Source organism: Gavialis gangeticus, unplaced genomic scaffold (assembly GCF_001723915.1).
Source record: "Gavialis gangeticus isolate Ggan-Ray unplaced genomic scaffold, GavGan_comp1, whole genome shotgun sequence".
Classification (NCBI taxonomy): Eukaryota; Metazoa; Chordata; order Crocodylia; family Gavialidae; genus Gavialis; species Gavialis gangeticus.
The window spans coordinates 28,340,221-28,362,551 of NW_017729034.1; the positions used below are offsets into that span (position 1 = coordinate 28,340,221).

The following is a 22,331-nucleotide window of genomic DNA, read 5'->3' on the forward strand; positions in this document are numbered from 1 at the left end:
GGCACAGGGCAGCCTGGTCCAGCTCTACCACATGAAGGGCAGGGCTACACTGATCATGTGTGACAGGCTGAGAGAGGGTGACAGAGGATTTTGGGTGAATGTTTGGGACCCAGTTTGGTGATGTTTGCTAGATATTTAAGGCTGGTGAAGAAACAGGAATAATTGAAAATGGGGAGTGGGGGGGAGGCAGAGCTCAGTTGTGGGTGTGAAGAGGAAGTAAAAATATATGCAGTGCAGTGGCTCACCATGAGTTTGAAAAGTGGTGGCTCTGAGGGGGACTGTGCTCAGCGAACACTACCATGCATCTTATTTGGATGGGCTGCCTTAACCTATCCTTGTGGCAGGTTCCCATAAACATCTTGGCTTTTTGGCTAAAATCAAATGTAGCTCTTGAGCCTCGTCTGCCTCCCTGTGGAACCAAGCCTCCAACTATTAATCATGGACTCTTCCCCACACCCACAATTGTATCCTGCATGTTGTTATTTGTAACTTTTCGGAGCCATCTTCCTATTACAATTCAGTATTGTTGTGCAGGGTTTCCTGTATATTCTCTGCTTTGTAACCTTTGTGCCCACTTCCTCTTCTTCCCCTTCCTGCCCCCTTACTCTTAGGCTTAGTTGGCTACATGTTTCGTACGTAACTCAGTTGTGTTGCCACCCCTACCTGCATCCTCTACTCTGTAGCCCCCCTGCTTGGGTCTTTCTGTATTTTATTTTGTCACTTGAACTTTAATATTCTAATATTATAAAAGCCTGAATCTATCTGTCTGTCTGTCTGTTCATAACGCTTTATTCACGCTCTGATTGGCTGACAGCCAAACAAGGTGCAAAGAAGCACTCGGACAGGTGGCAGCGCGTCACCATGGTGGCGGGGATGGGGGTGGGGGCGAGGCCAGCACAGCTGGCCTCACCCCCTACTCTCTGCAGGTGGCAACGATGGAGCAGGGGTGGGGAATGAGGTCACCGGAGCTGGCCTCACCCCCTCCTCCCTTGCTTCTTGGAGGTGATGGGGGAGCAGGGTCAGGACACCGTAGGGGGGTGAGGCCACTGGTGCTGGCTTCGGGCTGCTCCTCCCCCCTTCTGTCATTGCTGCCTGAGGACTGATGTGGCAGCAGTGGGGGAAGGAGTACGTGCGCCATGGTGGTGGCAGTGGGGGGAAGGGAGGAGTGGGCCTGCTCCTGATGGGGTGGGGGGGAGCAGCCAGCCTGCCATGATGGTGTGGGGGGAACAGCAGGCCTGGCCCAACACAGCAGCATCAGGGGGAGGGGAGAAATAGGCCTCCTTCCCCCATCGGGCCCCGGACCCATTCCTCCCTGCCCCCCACATCAGACCTGACCCTGCTCCTCCCATCGCCCCCACCACCACTGGTTGGCCCAGGCCCACTGCTCCCCTCTCCACTCTCAGGCCCAGTCCTCCCCCATATCGAGCTCCGGTCCACTCCTCCCATCCCCCTGCCACTGCAGCAGGGAGGAGGGTAGTGGGCACAGACCCCAAGCAGCAGGAGGGGAGGGGGGAGCGGGCCCAGATGGGGAGGGCATGGGGCTCCATTCCCCCCTCCCCGCACCCCCCCCCGCTGTTGTTTTTGTTGGGGAATTGACTGGTTGTCTAATAAATTAAATTTTTGGCAACAAGGGGAGGGTGTTAAGGCTGGCTTTCGCCCTCCCAGTGCTGGCCTGGTATTGCAGTACATCCCAGCCTGGTGCCAGTTCCCTCTGGAGGGAACACCCTCTTGGTTTTTTTTTAAGGGGCACAGGCACACAGATACGCTTCCCTTCAGTGTGTTTGCCCAGTATGGGCCGTGTATTTTATAGTTGTGCTCAGTGTTGGCTGCATTTAATTATTCGCATAGTTGGTTCTCATCACTGAGCACATGCTACTTTTTGCAGCAGTTTAATGATAGACAGTGTATTTAATAAAGTTTCCTTGTGTGCAAATAGAAGATGAAGGGCTTCCCCCTCCCCCCCCCCGCACGCTGATTAGAACGGGAAAAAACTTGTCCTGTATTTGAATAAATACAATAATAACCCATGTTCCTTTTTATTTTGCTGAGTGAAAACATGCCAACCTTGTATTGCATATTGTTTAGCATAGATCTAGGTCAGATTAAAGATTGTGTCCTGATAGCATACACTTCAAAGCTGACAGCATGATGCTTACTGTATGAGTGTTTCTTTTTTAACTAGTTATTTTTTATGTAACAGCATAAGATCAAAACAGAATTAGGATTTTAATATTTGTATGGCCCTTGGCTGATACTATTATAATAGCGTGATTGAAATCAGGGGAATTTTATCCCCAATCCCAAACACTGTATTTTCTGACATAACAGACATGCTGCTTTTTTTAAGATCCCAGGACACCATGAACCTGACATCAGGAAGAGGCTCCTTGATCTCAGGGATATGACACCTCCGGACCTTAAACCTTAAACTCTGGCATCCTGCTGCATGCCCCAAGACCCAGCTGCATATTCACCTTTGTAATTGTGCTGGGGCATTGGGAGCTCAACATCAGGGGACAGCTCTCCAATCCTTGGTTTTTCCAGATCTGAGATATTTAAAAGGGTCTGTGCCACTCAGAAGGGTGGGACTTCTGCCCTTTGATCATGCGAACATCCCTCAGACCAGCATGTGCAAAGGGTGAATATGCAACTGAATACCTACATGCCACACATTCAAAATTAAATGTCATACAAACCAGCCTCAGAGATGTTCCACGTTTAATGCAGAATTTAATCTTGCAGAACATGCAAGTTTTGGATTGTGGATGTTCCACTTGGCAATTTATCATATCTTAAATGTCTTGCATGTGGAACATGTAGGGTTTTTATCTTGTGAATAAGATGTTACATTTATCATGCAATTAATGTCTGCCAGAGCCCTATGAAACAGTATGTAACATTGATGTAATATTTTTCTCTTTTTTCTTCTTATTCCTCGTTCCCAAATTCCTTAAACAAAGAGAGCAGAGCCTGCAGTTTGTTGGATTATCTCTTTTAATAGTGCTGTACTGATTAGTTCATAGAGGATACTTTACATGCTGTATTTCTCTGCTCTTGTCATATTCTTATACAAGGTTGAACGTCTCTAAAAGATGTTAATCTCCACTTGTCTTGGGTACAAGAGTTCTGAGGTCATTCTCAGACCCAGATAGGCTGACAGTGTGCTGCATTACTTTCCCACCCTCAGTTTGAATTAAAAATGTGATGATTAATTTTGAATTGCATTTAAATAGGCACAGTTATTTTCACTTCAGAATTGCAGGTTATAAGATGACATTGCTCAGACAAAGTGTCAGCACTGTGACCATGTTGAAATCCTAGATCGGTTGAACTCTGGGTTTAGTGTTTAGGGAATGGTGAATACCTATAATTGTTTTAAGCAAGTAATTTTAAGGGTAGCTGTCTTCCTCTAACCTCTGTAAAGGGTGTAGTTAGTGTCTGAACTGAGAAGCTGATTTCTGACAATATTCAATGAAAATATTACTGGGGATTTATAGAGTTCCCAAACTAATAAAGGCAGGTGCTACACAGTCCCCAAAACTAAACACTCCTCAAGACCACAGGAGTGCTTAACTTTGGGAGCAGCATAGCACAGACTCCTAGTTCCTTGTTGACTTCAATTATAAACTTTGGAATATTATTTTAATAATAGGCTCAAAAAAGGATGCCTCAGAGACTAAAACTGTGTGCCTGCCACCTATACTTAATCAGTGGCTGTTAACCTTTATGGCACTGGTGCCAGTTAACCAGACTGACCTCTCCCAGTGTGCACTACCTTCCATTCACTTATGTATTCTCTGACCGTTATTAAAATATAAGCTCCTCCAAACTCAACTCCTTTAATCCTAAATAACCATAGCTCCATTGTATGTTAAAATGTAAACTGTTGAAAGAAGGGGGCAGATTCATAATACAGTAGAGTATATTTTAGAGGTTCGTGATGAAGGTGACAAAAGGGCAGACTATTTAATATGAATATATTACAAGTATTAGTATTAGTACTTTTACATCTGGTGAATTTATTTTACTAATCAATGAGTTACGTACTCCAAATTTCTCATTGCTCTGCTGTTCTCATGATTTAAAATACCTTGAAAGTTATGTGCATTTTGCAACTTTGTCCTGTTTGTCAGCATTGAACTGTTAAACAACTAATGGTATAGTATAGGTTAAGGGAAGATGAGGATTTCCAGATGAGGATTTGTGTCTTTAACATTAATTCTCATCAGAGATAGTCAATTTGTTGCATATCTACCTTCACATCCATGTTTAAGTTTTAATGAGCTTCCATCTGGATGAACTGTTGTCAAGGGCCTTAGAGATACTGAGGAATAGCTTTCCTTTTTTTCCAACATTATCCCTCTACAGACTAGAAAGTTCAATGCCCTTATTATCTGTTCAAAACAGCCTGCTGTGTGTTGAGAAATGACATTGAAGGGGGAAGAAGATGACTAAAATCTAAAACGTTTAAAAAATAATTGTGTAGCAAGTGAGGTATGCATTGTCGTTGTCCCTGTCCCATCATCTAGAATTGAATTTGAATTTTATAGCAAATTATATAAGAATAAATGCAGACCATTCCATTTGATTGCTTTAAGTTACTCTGTGTTTCATAGCAGGGATAAACCGATAATCAGGTCCAGGATTTGATGCAGGGCTGGATTCTGGGATGAATTTTGAATCTCAAGTGCTGATTTGTAAAGACTAGATATATTTTAGTAGTAATACCATTGATGTTTTTCAGTGGAGATGATGTAATTTTACATTATTCATACAGCACCTCCCGGTGGACAAGTTACCGAAAAAAGTTTCCCTGTGGTCTGTTGGATTCGTTATAGATTGTTGAATTTTTAAAGTGTGTGGTACATTTAGTGAATTTTGCACTTAATTTAATGAAATTTTAGAGTGCCAGTAAAAGTGAATAATTAAACATGGAATAATTAAGTATTATATTCAACAGCTTAGGTAAGAATTTGATGTATTATACCACTTAACATTGTAAAATTTAATATCTTACATTTATAAATCTTCTACATGCTTAAAGTTAGTTGCTTACCATAATATTTGTAATATGTGGTATACTTTATGGATGTGTTTGTCACATTTAAGTTAGACTGAGTTCTCTTTTGCAGTTAACACAGGGATTCAATATTTTATATTCACCAATAATATACATCATCTTCCTCAGTTTTATAGCACTTACTATTTGAGTGTAAAATTAATTGTTGAAAATTTACAGCTATAGTTATTAATTGTTTTACAAGTTGAAACTGATTAAATATAATCTAGTTCCTTAAAAATGTTAGCATCTATTTTTCTTTGTTTCAAGCTAAGTTAAGAACAGAAAAACAAGCTTTAAATTTTCTATGCAGTTAACATCAATTGAAATCTAGTGCATAGGCTACATTTGAAGAAATGTAATTATAATTAAGGTGAGCTATCAATAACTTTCTTTTTTAGCTAAATTGCTCTTATAAAGGGTATAGAAATTGTAAGGTCACAGTTTAGGTAACTTGTAAATGAATTCATTGTGAGATAACTGAGTAGATCACCACATTTCCTCTGCTGCTAATTTGCAAGTTGTAATGAGCCAGTGGTTTGTGGAAAACTAGATACAAGTGAAGCATTCTCAGGGATAAATTACTTGGCCCAACTGTCACAATCAACAAAATGGGTGTATCAGCAAAATGCAGTTTGCTGACTGACAAGGCAGTCGGCAGAAGGTAGGGTAGCAGGTGGCAACTTAAGAGACTGGCTGGTTCAGAGAAGCATGAGCTTTCATAGGCGATAGTCTAATTCATCAGATGCTATGAACAGATTTGCAGAAAAGAAGTGTGGGGACTGGCAGGTCTTGCCTGACCAACCTCATCTACTTCTGAGACCAGGTAACATGTGCCCTGGACAAGGAAGATGATGTGGACATCACATATCTGGACTTCAAGAAGGCCTTTGACCTAGTTCCCCGTGATGTCCTCATGGTTAAGCTGGGGAACTGTGGCCTTGATCATCATACAGTCCAATGGCTAGGCAACTGGCTACAGGGTCAGACCCAAAGAGTACTAGTTGAAGGGAGCAAATCAACATAGCGCAGGGTGACCAGTGGAGTCCCTCAGGGCTCGGTACTTGGGCCAGTACTCTTTGACATCTTCATCTATGATCTGGATTTGGGAGTCAGATGTGAATTGGCCAAGTTCATTGACAGTGCCAAATTATGGGTCACGGTGGTCACACCACAGGACAGACTAGGGATATAAACCAACTTGGACGTGCTCTCAAGGTGGGCTGACCAAACCTAGATGGCCTTCAATGCAGAGAAGTGTAAGGTGCTGCACCTTGGTAGGAAGAACCCCCAGCATACTTAGTCTTGGCAGTGCTATGCTCGCTAGCACCATGACTGAAAGGGACTTAAGGGTCTTGATTTACCACAAGATGAATATGAGGCTCCAATGTGATGCTGTGGCTGGCAAACCTAACCAAACTCTGGCGTGCATCCACCAGTGCATCTCGGGCAAAACCAGAGAAGTCATCCTCCTGCTTTACTCGGCCCTGGTGAGACTGCAGCTGGAGTACTGCATCCAGTATTGGGGGCCCCCACTTCAGGAGGGATGTGGAGAAGCTTGAGAGAGTCCAGAGGAGAGCCACTCGCATGATCCAAGGCCTGGAGGGAAGACTATACAAGGAGAGGCTGAGGGACTTGGGACTCTTCAGTCTGGAGAAGAGAAGGCTTAGGGGGGACTTTGTGGCAGCCTGCAATTACATAAGAGGGGTACATCAGGAGCTGGGAGAATGCCTGTTCACCAGAGCTCCCTAAGGGATAACAAGGTCTAATGGCCATAAACTCTAGGAAGGCCAATTTATGGTGCATGTGTCCAGGGTTTGGAACAAACTCCCTCCCAGAGGTGGTGCAAGCACCTGCTCTGGACTCCTTCAGAAAACAGGTGGATATATTTCTTGCTGGTGTCACTTTATCCCAGTTGACTTCCTGCCTATGGCAGGGGGGCTGGACCCGATGATCTCATGAGGTCCCTTCTAGCCCCCAATGTCTATGAAATCTATGAGAAGCAGTAGCAATCCATAAATTTCTCTATACATGTTATAAATTTGTTAGTTTTCCATGCATAGACTCAAATTATTTGGAGGTTGCCTTAAATTCATTCACCCTGCCACTGCAGTAGGGAAAGCAATCGGGGTGGAGGCAGGTGGAAGGGCAGGCAGTATGAGGAGGTGGTGTGGCAGCATGCAACAGGCAACGGGTGAAACAAGTGGCCTGACCCCTGTACCTAGCTCCCTGCCATCTGCCTCCCCCACTTGGTCTCTCTGCTACCTGCCATCCCTACTGCCTGATCCCCATGCCTGCTGCCCCTGGCGCCTGGTTGCCACTGCCCCCCACCCTTGCCTTCCCTCTGACCTCTGCTTTCTGCAGCTTCTGCCCCCAGCCTCTGCCCCCTCCCCTTGACACAGCTTATAGTCTGGCTCCAGCTCCAGCAGGGCTTCAATGCTGCTCTAGCTCCAGGCATGGAGCACATGGTTGTGGCGGTGGTAGCTCTGACTGGTCTTTAGAGTCAGAGCTGGAGCCTGGGCCAAACCTGCTGCCATCATCACCATTGCTACAGCAGCAAGCAGGGACCAGAGCAAGTATGTTCTCTGTGCCCCAGGCTGTAGCTGGGCCAAAGCCTTACTGGAGCCAAAGCTAGAGGGTAAGTGGCGGCAGTAGTGATGGCACAGAAGAGGCTTTGTTGGGGGACAGACAGGGAAATGAGGGGGTGTAGTGGATGGGGAGACGGCAGAAGGGCAGGCAGGGGGCAGAGGGTGTGGCAGTGAGAAGACAGCAGGGGATAGAGGCAGTGGTGGGGTGAGCAGCAGCTGCAGCTCTGACTCCAATCCAGCCCTGAGCCTGGGTTGGGGCCAGAGTCCGAGCTGCAGCAACTGCCTGTCCCCACTCCCACCCCTGCCACTTTGTATTCAGATCCAACGTGGGGGACTTTTTCCCCCCATGTTAAATGGGGGAAATAACCTCATGTTAGATTCAAGTAAATATGGGTCCCAGGTTATCCAGTGCAGCTATTACTATATTTATTTGAATCTAAGATGAGATTATTTTCCCTATTTAACATGAACTGGGGCGGGGGGGGAGTCCCCCATATGGTATCTCAAGATTTCTAGCACCAAGTACAAAAATCATTCTATTCGCATGAATTAACACTGCATGGTCTTGCATGACATTTAGGGAAGTAGGAACTCATGCCATGCTGTCAGGTGAAAGTCCATAAATTCTACATACTTTAGCACTTCAAGTAAGTTGACCAAAAGTTTAACTTTGTAGGTGAGTGAACAGCACAAGACAGTCAACAGATAAATAATGCTTGTAATAATAAATAATGTAGGTTGTTTAAAGAGAGACTAAAAACCTGTATGCAATATATAATCAGTGGTGCTAAGAAATTTATTTTAAAAGCCAATGTTTTGAGTTTTGAGTTTTTACATTTAAAACGCTTGTGCGGATGGAAAATGTTTCCTAAAATTTTAACTGAAAAAATATTTTCAAAGAGTTATATCTACACTAATGACAAAACCACATTAGCAGAAACAGGTTTCAAGTCTGGCTTCTTTAAAAACTATTTTTAAAGTGTTCAATTCTGTTGTGCAGGTTGGGGCACAAATAAAACTATAAGGGAAAACAGTTGCAAGTGTGAATTACCAAAAGCTTCCTTACATTGAGGAATAAAATGAGGTTGGGCGGGGGGTTTAGCTCGTTAACTTGAAGTAATGAAGAAGGTGAGATGAAACTGCTTTATTAACATTTGCAGCCGTTAGGTTAGAACTTAAATTATATTAAATAAATGAAAGTTCTTTTACATAACAGGGAAAATATGGCATAAGTCATATAGATTCTGCTTCCTTTTAATTGAAATTCTTCATTTAATATACACCTTCCTTCCATGTAGATAAGTCATTATTTGAGGAAATGTTATCTAGTCTTAATTTTTTTTTGTTTGTTTTAACTCTCCTGTGACAGTGTATAGTATCCCATTTGGGATTTTCCCAAACTCATAATAGATATTTCAGCTGTTCATTAACCTCCGAACTCTGTTCCCTCTGGAAAATGAAGGGTTCAGATTGATTCAAGGTTAATGCTTGTTTGGAGAAGGTGAAGCCTCCAAGGAAATTGAAAGGGTGAATAGGCCACTGTGTTCAAGTTCAGCTCCATCTTACTTTGCATTAGTGTTCAGAAGTGCATGCTGTACAACCAAGAGTGAAACCTGGAGGTAGTTTTGTCTAGCAAAGCTTGACTTTTTAAAGAATTTAAGTAATAAAAGGTAAGACAGCAGACCATTGGTGTCTGAAATATCAAGTGTTAGTTTATTAATTAGAAATAGGCTTATAATAAAGGGGAATTTAATCTATGACTTTTTCAGGGAAGCGATATTTACTTATTGGGCTTGTCCCTGGCATGCGCGCGCGCGCGCGCGCACACACAAGATTTTATCCAGCAGAGACAAGCCCAATAAATAAGTGTGTGTAATTAATATCTATATATCTATATCTGTGTAGATTTTTTTTAAATCTTCATAGCCAAGAGTAAAATCAGGAGATAATATGTAACTCCATCATGTCATATTAGGGGAGCACAGTCAATGTTCGAGTTGGATATAGGCTCATTTTAGTTTTCTCTGTACGTCTAATTGAAGTCTTTCAAGACATATATACAGGTGCAAGATCTGTACTTAGATTTCTAATCTTCTTTGGAGTTCTTCAGTCCTTGTGACTGTGCATAATACAGGAGCCACAATAATAGGGCAGAAGTACTGGCACGCTCATAATGAATCTTTGATAATTTGGTGCTAGGATTTTGTTTGTTCTTAACTTGTTCTTCCTTTCTTTTTCCATAGATATATTCGAATAGTTGGGACCCACAACACAGTGAACAAAGTTTTCCATATTGTGGCATTCGAATGTATGTTTACCAACAAAACCTTCACTCTTGAGAAGGGTCTGATAGGTAAGAGATCAGACTGTTTTTAATTCAGTGGTTGTCTGTACTAAGACACTTTTATTCTCAGATCTTGTTGTTATTTCATTTTCAGTCTAGGTATAACTTGAGCTTTGCCTTGTAATCTGACTCCGCTCTTTGCACAAAAATCTCTAGCTGAGTCAAATTTGACATTAAGCTTGGTTGGCCTGGCCCGTCAGGCTAAAGAGATTGAAACTCTTGATTAGCAGGTAATGCTGTGGGAAAGCACCCCCTCAAGTTACAAGATCTCATCAACTGCTAATCTCACACACTCTGGTAATTCAGTTAGGCTGTGCTGTTAATCACATTGGCTGCTTACAGGCATTAAGAAGAAAACCCCAAAACAGTGCTTTACTTTAAAGTGCATGCCCAGAAGAGGCATTACATTAGTTGGATACAGCTTGCCCAACCTCTGTATAGATTGGGTGCTTTAGTGTGGCTTTTCTGGCACTTTTATTCATGGGTGGGCAATTATTTTGACTGGAGGGCCACTTAATGAGTTTTGATGAACTGTCGAGGGCTGTAAGGATAGCCCTGCCCCTTAACAGTTGCCCCACCCCCTGGTCACCATCTTGGAACCGGTAGTCCTGCCCCTAACCCTTGACCTATGGCACCTGAAGTCCCTTCCCTTGCCCAGAAGTATTCTCTGGGGAGGGAAGGGGAGTAGGGATCTTCCGTCTTGGAACCGGGGGGAAAAAAAAAACAAATCTTATACTAAAACCATCTACTATGACATTTTAATTTTATGTAAAAAAAATTTTTGTCTTGATTTGTCTGTGTTTGCATAGTGTATATATAGAGGCAATTGCGTAATAGCTCAAAATACAGTCTTACTCTTGAATATTGTGGTGGGAGTTAAGAATGTTACTGGGAGCGCAGTTCCCAGTGTGTGCGAGTCCCCGGAGCTGGAGTACTGCATCCAGTTTTGGGTGCTGCACTTCAGCAAGGACATGGAAAAGCTTGAGAGCATCCAGAGAAGAGCCACCCGTATAGTCAGACCCGTATGGTCTCTTGTCTATTGTACCAGTTGCTTGATAAAAGCAATTGTATTTCAGTGTCAATCCAGTGGGTGGTGACTCTTGGTTTTGCTGGAACTCTGTCACTAACGGTTGTAGAGCCTTAAATGTCTCTTTTTTTTATAGCAACATTAAATGGTAAGTTACCTTTTAAAGGCACAGTTAGGTTTCACCAATGAATAAGAGTAAATTGAAAGCATGCTATTACTGTGATACAATTAGCATATATACACCATAGAATTCTGTCAGGACATTATTTGATTTTTAGCTTTGTGATAGAAGGAATAGGTAGCCTGATCTTTTTTATTGACTTCATTTTCCATGCTACTATTATAAGACTGAAAGTGCAATAAATTGAAGTTTAAATGTTTATGTTGACTAGAGGAAGCCCTGAGACTTTCAGACCTCTTGAATTTGGTGAAATATGTTGGGGGGTTTTTACTGAAAAAAATACAATGCTTGCATTAAAAATCTTTACATTATAAAGTACAGGGTCAAAATTCTGTACGCGTTGGAACAGTAAGGACATGTCCTTACCTTTTAATATCACCTGGGTATCAGGATAATGAATATTTGGAAGTCTTACTCGGAGCTTAGTGCCATTTGACATTTTTATTTGTGCATTAACTATTTGTGCAGTATGGCAGCCATTAAATACTAGCTCTCATTATTAGTGCCTATTACACTAAGAAAGTAAAATGGTGGGCACTCCCTTTGGGAGCGTGCTACCTTTTTATGAAGAGCCATGTGGTGTTTAACTTCTACCTGGATGCTCACTACAGACAGTACAGAAAAGGGCTCTTGTTTAAAGCCTCATTCAAAGGAATAGCAAGAAATGAGGTCATTGAGAGTCTCATGCAAGCACATAGACTGCACTATTTATTTAACCTTTGTTAGAAATATTCAATAGGATCAGGAAGTTGTATATGCAGGGAGGATCATTTGCCAGACATATTACCCAGTGTGTAGTATCTACATAATGGTCGTCACTGTAAACTGTAGATTAAGGGCCTGACAAACAGGTAATAAAAGTGAAGTGTCATTTTCATGCAGTAGATTGATAATAGCAATTTTATGTTACTGTGTTTTACATACAACATTTTCGTGACAAGCCATTAGCTTCTGACTTATGACACTTAAAAGTTATAATGTGGGGAGAGATGTATAAACCAGTGACTGTGTGCAATTCTGAAAAAACTCTCTTGGCAGTTGCATAACATTTTTAAGGTAAGGCTAGACAGAATTGCTTCTTCTAGTATTGCTTGTTGTCTTTGTGCTATCCTGTAATTTATTGTCTTACTAAACTAGATAAGTGATATAAATGAATTCAATCATACTGAAATTGTTCCCTGTTGCAGACGTTTGGGCTGAGGTATACTTTTCCTTATGGCACGTTACTGTTATTCTTGTAAATGCATATATAAGATAGTTTTACATGTAAGAGTCATTAAATGCATTGTTCCATGTATGAATTAACAAATATTTTGCTTACTAAAGAAATATAATTAAAAGTGGTTTCTGATACTGAAGTTCACTATAGTAATTCTGAGCAGCCCTAAATCATCATTTTTTTTTAAATTAAAAGCAAAATAAACCAGTATTTTAGCAAATGACACAGGCATTTGGATGCAGAACCAGGGCCCTCTGATGGGATGCTCTTATCTTTCTCTACCCAGTGACAGGGTTCTACTGCAAATGTTTGTGCAGTTTTCTGTATGCAGTGGTTTTCTTGTCTTGCATCTCTCCTTGGAAGTGAGAATTTGATTAGCTGATCTGAGTCTCAGGAGACATTAGTCAGTGTTATAAAATCCTTACTGTAATTGGTACTTTTGGTAGCATCTGCTGAGGGACTGTCCAAGGCTGTGCAAGCACAGAGTTTTGAGTAACCTCTCACTCTACCTTGTGGCCTGGTTGAGTTCATGGAGAGTGCAATTTGGAAAGCCTATATTAAATAATGTTGTGTTTGTCTTTGAAGGTCTGTCTCAGTTTCTCAGGCTATCTTTCTACTTCCACATAATGCACCAAGGGGGAAACAGTGAATAATGGCTAAAGAGCAGGAGATGGAAATGAAAAATGGAACATCCTTGGTTACCCCGTGGGGAATGCTATTGAAAATTATGAATCACTATGAAGCTTCAGTTGCCTTAGGATCCTGTGCCTTAGGAAAACCTGTTTTAAAGAAAGAAAAGAGGAAAGAGAGAACATGAATAAATAATTCTCTTGTCTTTTGCGCACTGGCAGTTATTAAAAAAAATCATTTAAACATACAGCAAAGGGAAAACAGCCAAATCAATTTCCTGGTATTCACTTCAGATTTGTGAAATATTGCTGTCTCTCTCTCCCATGGTAAAGCAGGAAGAGATGCTATTTTCTTGTCCAGTTTAATGGTAAAGCTGCACAAAGCTATTGCAACCTGTTTCTGCTCCCCTTTTTAAAGGTTAACCTCCTTTCAGAATTGCACAAGTTTTCCCAGCAACATCTGTCAGGTTTGCAGTAAGCATACCCTTAGGAAATTATGAAAATTTTAAGACCATCTAAATACTATTGGGAATTTTTTTCCTGTCTACTGTAAAGAACAGCCACATGGCCAGTTTCATTTACTGATATTCATTTCTCTGTGGAGCTAAAGATGTAGTCACATGATTCAGGTTTTCTTTCTTTCTTGTCTATTTCCAGTGCACTTCCCTAGCCTTTCTGAAAGCAGACTGCAGATAGACTCTCATATTTAATGAAAGAGTCTTATGACCACTGTGGCATGAGTGAAAAGTCTGCCTAATTGTTAGGACTTGAATGATCCTGATGTGATTCATTGGGTCAGAAGCCACAAAATGCAGAATATATCAGCTGGAAAAAATAGGTGTCCCTATTTTTTATTTTAAGCTAGCCTGATAGTTGTGCACAACATTGGCAGGTGTTACTAGTGTTTCTCAGGTCAGTGGAAAATTTATTGGTTCTAATTTCTTTTCTTCTTCCTTCTAGCTGAGAGAATACAAATATGTAGGGGTATGTGGGAAGTTTCAAATTTTTGTGTAACATCCAACGTAGTAGCTGTTGGTCTGTCTAGTGCTGAGAAACAAAAGTACCCTGTATAATAGAAAATTCATGAGACTTTAGGTTTTAGACATTTAATGAGGAAGAAGGGAGGTGGACTGTTTAAGCAAGAAAAACAACATTTTCTAGTCAAACACATGATACAAGGCAGGAACTTTTGTTCTAATCTGGATTTTACCCATTACTCGCTGAGGAAACTGAGAAAAATAACTAGCTTTCTGTGTTTTCCTCCCGTGTAAAAATAGGGCCAATAAAACATGCCCAAGGCAGATCCAGAGGGAGTGCAGGGGTGCGGCTGTACCTCCCCTTTCAGACTGGACCAGAAAAGTCCCCAGAGCAGAAGAGGATCCACGCTTACCCTCCATGCTCAGAGGCATGTCACCTTTCTTTCCCTCCTGTCCCTTCCTCCTCCAGTTCCTGCTGTTTTCCCCACTGTCCCAGTAGTGGGGGAAACTTCAAAGCTGCTCCTGTATGCTCCAGTTGGGCTTCAGGGGAGTTGGGATCATCTAGGGAAACAACAACAGCAGTGGCTTCTTGCACTTGCTCCTTGAGATGGGGTGGGCAATTATTTGTGTCCAAGGGCCACAATAGGGCATTTTGATGACTTACCATAAGCTAGGTCAACATCCCCCCCCTCACCCCCAGCCCCTGCACACGCATCCCATGCAACAACTCACCAAAACTCCTTATGGGACTGTGCATGGTGGGGAGCAGTGCTTGGGAGTGGGAAGGGTGGGAGAGGCTGGAATCGCATGCCCCTTCCCCCTGGGGTGTGTGTTTGGGGGGGGTACGTGTGTATGTATGTGCATCTGTGGAGAAGGGGCTGCCTGGGCACTAGGTTCTGGGAGCCTCTTGTGCAGGAGGGGAGGGGAGGGGCAGAAGGAGGGAGGCAAGGGGACAGTGCAGCAGAGCTAACCTGGGCAGTCCAGTCTGCACTGCTTCTGTGGCGTTCTGCATGGGGCCAAGCCCCATCTGGGACAGACTATACTGCACTCCAACTGGTGACTGCGGTCCAGCCAGGTTCTGTTCTGTGCCCCCTTCACCTCCAGTGGCAGCTCCTGCTCCTTATCTTGCCCCTGCAGTGCTGGTGTGTACTGCATCACTCTGGGTGAGCAGCTTTAGCTTGGCTCTTGCACCAGTACACCTGGCTCCAGCTCCCAGGAAGGCAGCTGGGACCTGAAGCCAGAGCCCCACGTACTGGGGTAGGAGCTGCCTGACTGAAACTGCTTGCCTGGAGCAAGGCAGTGTGGCACGGCAGGGGCAAAATGAAAAGCAGGAGCCTCCACTGGAGGCAGGGGAGGCACAGAGCAGAACCCAGCTGCTCTGGGAACAGCCCTGCCAGAAATTGTGCACTGGCTGGGGCCTGAGCCAATTGGAGCCCAGTACAGGCTGCCCCAGTGTGAGTGGGCAGGGCATGGCCCCATGCGCAGCACCATGGGGCAGCCATGGGCTGGATCCTTGTACCTGGCAGGCTGGATCCAACCCATGGGCCATATTTTGCCCACCCCTATCCTAGTAGAACTGGGCTGTTAGAGGAATCCTCCCTACTGTTGCTGCTGCTCTTCCCAGCAAAGTCCAGCCCCCACACAGCCTGGCTGGAGTTGACAGGAGCAATTCTTGAAGCTTCCCTGGCCTGCGGAATAGTGGGGAAAGCAGCAGCATCTGGAAGAGGAGAGGATGGAAAGGGAGGGGACATGCCTCTGAGCACAGAGGGGAAGGAAGGGATGCTTACCTGTTTTCAGAACTTTAAAAAATCCCCAGAGGCAACACGGTTTGCCCACACTGGCAGTTTGCTGGGAGGAAACTGGGAGCAGGGATGAAGCCATTTTTGCAGCACAGATGGCTGTTCCTGCGCCCCTCTTTGCCAGTTCCTGGATCCACCCCTACTCACGTCTATCTTGGAGGATACTGAGGTTTAATGTTAAGTGTTATATCAGTGTTGAGTATTATGTCCATAATATAATACCTAGTGTTTAATACCAAACAGTAGGGCTGCTCAAAGCTTCGGTCGCCAATTTGATTCAGAGGAGATTCGGCCTGATTCAAAGGCCGAATCTCCAAATCCAGATTGAACTGGGAGACCTATTAAAAGGTCCAAATCAAATCCAGAGCCTCTGAATCGATTCAGAAAAAGTTCAGAGACATTTGGATTGGCCAGGGTGAGGCAGGTACAGCCAGGCAACTGCAAGTTCTCCCATGGCTCCTCTGGCTGTGCCTGCCTCTCCCCAGGTGGAGGGAGCTGCAGGAGAAGCACCCATGGCTGCCCTGCCCGGCCTCATCCACTGCCGGGCCCAGCCTCCTGGCACTTAAAGCCCTGCACTCCCCGGTTGTTGCAGCGGTGACCAGGGCCTCTGCAGGCTCGTGGCAGAGCCCCCACGCAGGGCAGTGGTGGGCAGCAGGGATCGCTGTCCCTCCGAAATGGCCAAAACGGAAATGAAACGTCGTTTTGCACAGCCCTACCAAACAGCTTTTCCGAGATGAGTAAGCATCACTGTATTGCAGGTGGGGGTATGACAGCATGGAGAGATTTAGCAATTTACCCCAAGTCAGAGAGAAAAATCACTGGAACAACTGGGATTTAAAATCCAAGTCTCCTGACAATCCAGCCTTGTGCCCTATTCACTGAATTGAGCTGCTTCCTGTGAGTGAGATGAACAAATGCCCAGGAAACTTCTCAGTTGAGATTTACTAAGATAAAAATGGGAATTAGGCATTCAACTTCCACTGAAAGTTAATGGGTGTTGAGTTCAGGACTTTTAAGGTCAAAATTCTTATTGTACTTTTGAAAATCTCCATTTTTATTAATAATCAAGAAAAAAAATGGGTTTTGGTGATAATAGACACTTAGGAAGGACATGTTGTAAAATAATGTCATGAGGATCAATATTTAGATGCCTTTAAGTGGTGTGAACTTGTTTACAGAAGTTGTCCTAAGGTTCTTTTGTTTTGGGGTCAATACACCCCCTAATACTGCCTAGCCTGGCACAGCACACTACTGACTGGGATAGATGAGGATAACGCTGTGCAGAACTTCATTCAAAACATGCATAATGTAAATGGATGGTTGCAGTGATTAGATGCTTTTGAAACACTTGCCTGGGATTGAAAGGTAAATGTCTTTAGAACAATACAAGATTATTTGAACTAAAAAGACTTTTAAATGAATTCAGAGCAGGGACAACATGGGTGCTTGCATTCTTTGAGGGAAGGAAAGGTAGGCTAGCATGGTCCAATAGACATTGCATCCCAGAAGGGACATGGCTTGGTGCAGTTTGAACAGGGGCCTGGTTTCTTCTGCATTTGCTCTTTCTTAGATATTTGTGGGCTGCAAATTTGGGGAATGGAGAGTGCAGTCTTAAAGAATGTAATAGTTGCTGTTCCTGAGAAGGTCCCTTACTTCACCCCAGATTTCCTCTGAGGTCTCCTATAAGAGCATTTTGTCTTTGTACTTTATCCATGTCTACTGCAATTATAGTTGCAAAATCAGTTATCTACTCCTAAATATCTAGGTCATTTAAAAAAATCTTCTGCTTTATCACATACAAACAAAAGAACAAATCTAACCAAATATATAGATATTAGTTTTGTGGATCATAAAAATATGTGTTGTGCTCCTTCTGTTTGCTTTCTGGCAGCAATTAAATAGCAAGTACACTATTCCCAGAACTGTACTGGCATTTTTAATTTTGATGCTTCAAAATGGTTTTGCCTAATGCAGTGCTATAAACTAGCATTGAACAAAATCAATTGTTAATTTCTTCATCAAATGTATTATTTGTATTCCAAAAGGGATCACACATATGGGCCCCAAGGTAGGCCCTATTGTTCTGGATGATGTACACCATAAAATCTTAAGGGGAATCTGAACTAAACAGAGACAAAATGCAGTGGCTGGGTGTAAAACCGAGTATCTGAGTATGGGAGAACCTAGGGTGGCAGTAATAAGTTATATGAATATATTAGTTAAATGTACAATTTAGAAACTTAATAATAATTATTTTAATAAATGAACAAGATACATTAAGTTAATATTCTCCATTCCAAACAAATAAAAACCCTGATGTTTGCCAAAAATAAAAGAATGAAAATAATGTGACCAATATTCTTTTAATTATTTAATATAATAAAAAGAACAAAACCAGACACAACAAGAACAACTCTAATATCTTTCTTTCCCTACGAAGTAAGTATTTCTACCTGTCATATGCTAGTGAGGGAATGTTAACCGTATATGAGTATGTGTTGAATACAGAGAGAACAAGCTGTTTGCCTTTACAAGTAAGTTGGCAGCAGAAGGAAGGGGAGTGGTCATTTCACATTTAAAAAAGCGAAATGTCTTTTGCATTATTGGTTGTTGGTTATCTCTTCATGGATTGTAAGAACAACAAGATCTTTGAGGTTTTATTGAAATACCATATGTTCTCGTACACCTCCCTCCCCTCCCATATAAGAGTTGTCCCTTATTTTTTGGAAAGGCAGAATGAAAAGGAAATAATTTTTTCAGCTTTTTAGCTGCATAGAGCAGGGACAGAGCCTAATCTTCAACAGACTCACCCTCTTTTTCCTGCTTCACTAAAAGCTGAAATGTTAGCTGCTGCTGAAGATTGGTCTTCATGAGTGGATCTATGAATTTGGAAAAAAAAAGTATCTGCAGACATGTGAAACAGGAAAAGAAAGACAAGACCAAACCAGTGCTTAATTCTGGATTTTTGTCCTTGCTCCCTCGAGAATTTATGCATTTCACAAAGATAGTCCTGGGAACAGGGACCAGAGTAGAGGCTTTTGGATCACAGTTTTGGATTTGATGCCTAAAATCTGGTTAAGATCAGCTTTGGATCTGGCCCGAAATTGCTTATTGCTATTCTTAATACTGGGAGTTGATACATGAGTTAGTTGTGTTTCTTCTTGGGTATTATCAGCAGAATTGTTTGCTAATTACCAGTCATTTACATCCATGTTAGCCAGCTGAATGCAATGTGGTTGTGCTTTTGGCACTGAGAGCAGAATTCGGCCCTCACATACCAGCTGCTACTTGCCATGTACGTGATGAAAAGAACCCAGGTTCAGACTTGGTTATGGAAACCATTGAGAGAGAAATGTAGAATCCCACAGTATTACTTTTTAAGAGTTACTTTCCAGAGAAGAACTTTACTTTAGTGACCAGTATTTCCTATAGAAAGTATAGTTGATAAAAATAATTATTAATAAAGAATAACTTCTAATAAAAAAGGGGGAAAATATGTGCCTGGCAGGTTTTTCTCTACTGCTTTCTATAATAGATGATCTCTGAAGATAGTTAACTAACCTATTAGTCTTATCTTTTAATATTGTTGATATATGTGGCCCTCAGGTCATGTGCTGGTAATAACAGTCCTCTGCAAAATTTATTGTGTTAAAATTAAATATACTGCCATGCTGCTGACCACTCTTTGATCCTGTGTGAGAACAGGGAACAATAAACATCCTTTTTAGGTAAGTATTTTCTTTCTGCTATCCACTGCCTGAGTCTTTGCTTATACAATGTGTATACTTTAACATGCATCCTTTTCATTCCATAAAAGCAAATTAAATTTGTCTGAGCAAAAATGTTATGTGCACAGAGGGCAAAAAAGTAATTTCAATCCTGTAGCCATTTCTCTTTTGCTTTCCCTTGCAGCACAGGTTACTGTAATAGTTGGATAGCTGAAGGATAGCAAAAGAAAAAAATAGAAGCAAGACACTGTTGTTTTTGGCAGTACATTTTTGTAAACAAAGTGGCATAAATCGAGGCAGAAATTCCAGTGGGAAAAAGGAAAAGAACCAGAAGACTGAAAATACAGCACAGAACAGAGTCCCTTCCAGATGGTGTTTTTAATAAATTTATCAGATGGGTATGAAAGACTATAATGAACATTCAAAATGGGGAGTGGCAGACTCCCCTGGGGAGCAGAAACAGCATGGCACCTTCTGTGTGTTGCAATTAGTTAGACTCTCTCTCGAATTTACCACTGTAAAGAGGCCCATGAAATTGCATTCAATGTATGATAAAATAGGTTTCTGCTCAATTATTAGAAAGCCCAGGCAGGCAAATTAACAGTTTTTTTTTTTTATGAATAAGATTGTGGAGTTGTACCAAAATCACTAAACGTATCAGACTAAGGAGAGGTCCCTAGGGTACATGCAGGTAAAAATTGATGGATGGAATTGAAATGTGCTTAATAATTGTACAGTCCAGAAGTGTGATATAAAGTCTCAGTCACGAGCTGAAAATATTGCCATTCTGGCACAGCCCCACTGCTCCTTTTTTACCCATAAGACAGTCCACTCCTCCTAAGCTAAAAGCACCAGTTTGTATGTTTTCTACCCATTTAAAATGGGCACCCACGGAAATTTCTTAGGACTGGAAAACAAGGAGAAGAAAGGAAGAAGTAGAACTAAAGAACTCTCTTTTTAGTTGCCAGAGCTTTTAATTTTCACTGTCAGAGAAAAATGGCAGTTCATGTCTGTCCACATTAATGCACAGTTCAGATCTGTTCCTCCTTGTAAAGCATTTCCAGTATTTACCATTTTTCCCCCTTTGTACACCAGGAATGTGCTGAATGACTGCTTTCAGGAATAGTGTATTGGTGGTTTTCTAGAATGCCATGTAGTCACTTGCAGGCAAAAGTCTTGGGGTAGAAGCGACATCTTTTATTAGACCAACTAAATAATAGCAAAAAAAAATTCTTTCTTTGCAAGCTTTCAGGCCCAAACACCCTTTGTCAGGCAGAGGAGAATTCAAAGATTATAAAAGGTCTTCCAGGTAGAAACCTATATCCCTGAAACATGGAAGATATCATAATTAGCTGTTTGGAAATGTGAACTTCATTGCTAAACAAGAAAGAAGCAAAATTCAACTCCTTGTCTGCCATCTGACACCTTCAGAGAAGAAGCCTGATGGAGCCTTGTCTCTGCCTAGTCTACAGTCACAGAGCAACTTTTTCACAAATGGACTTTGAAACCCAGGGGAACCCTACCATCCTTTACCTCCCCTGTGCAAGATGAAGTTTCTTTTCTACCTAAGATAACTTTTACAATCTTTGAGTTCTCCTCTGCCTGATGAAAGGTGTTTGGGCCTAAAAGCTTGCAAAGGAAGACATTTTTTTGCTACTATTTAGTTGCTCTATTAAAAGATATTGCTTCTACCCCAAGAGTTTTGTCTGCCTCTGCTTTTTAGACCACCATGGCTACAACCTATGTCCTTGTGTAGTTTTTTTACAAAGCACATAAAAAATGGTATATGTGACTTTCTGCCATTGTACAGTGGATTTTTGAGATGAGAACTTTTTTCTCTCTTGGTGCAGAACAAAGTCAAGTCTCGCAGGATTGCATGCAGTCATTTCCCCACTCCTTTTTTTATGAAGTCATTGCTGCCATCAACAGCCTAGTAAAACCACGGGGTTTAGGGATGCTCTTCATTTCAACCTGATTTCAGTGACTTAAAGCTGGAGAGTTTATGAATAACTCAAGTTTCATATGATCATAGTGCAATCACTTATAAACAGTACAATAATTTAAATGTACTTTATAGAAGCACTTATTGCAACTTTAATTCTTTGTATTCTGAAATGGGTTTCACCTGGGATGTGAATTCCATTTTTCCCCCCTAAAGTATGTGATATTTCCATGTAAAACACACACAGTATTTATTTGTTGTCATGTCCTCTGAATTTTCTCTGTAGTTCTTGTTTGGATTCTTTTCATAAATGTTTAATATGGAGTGGCTTGAAATTGGTCTCAGTGAAATTTGTCTTGGCAGTCAGATGATTTTTGTCAACTAAAATCTTTTCAAAAAGCTTTGTATTATCTGCACAAAATTGTTAGAACGATGAATCTTGAGTAATCTGGCACAATGGGTAGTTTTTAAAAAGAAATATTTGCCCTTCTTTTTCATAAATGAAAGTTTGTCCTTCATCAGGAGTTGGTACATAAAACCTCACCTTTCAGAGACATTCATAAATAACCCATTTTTAACATGATTATCATCACTCATTTTTCTCAGTGGGACTGAGATCAAAAAGCTTCCTTTAGTTAAGGTGTCCTTTTACCCACAGCCTATGCCAAAGGAAGTGTAGGCATCATTTAGCTAAGAAAGTCACAGCCTTCCATTCTTTCCAAAAGGAGAGAAGCTCAGCTGTCCATGGAGGCACTGTGAGGAGTATATAAATATTAGATGGGATAAGGGCAGAAAGGAAAGGCAGATGCTGGGAGTCATCTAGAAGATCAGAGGCTAT

At 41.9% G+C, this 22,331-nt stretch overlaps 1 protein-coding gene across 2 annotated transcripts in view; it reads left to right on the forward strand.

Annotated features, from left to right (window-relative positions):
• BTBD9 (BTB domain containing 9) overlaps positions 1-22,331 on the forward strand; it is a 370,623-nt gene that overhangs the window by 187,191 nt on the left and 161,101 nt on the right. For both annotated transcript variants that reach the window (XM_019526983.1, XM_019526984.1), the window contains exon 8: positions 9,891-10,000. In XM_019526983.1, coding sequence (XP_019382528.1) covers positions 9,891-10,000 — 110 coding nt within the window. The remainder of the gene's footprint in view (positions 1-9,890; positions 10,001-22,331) is intronic.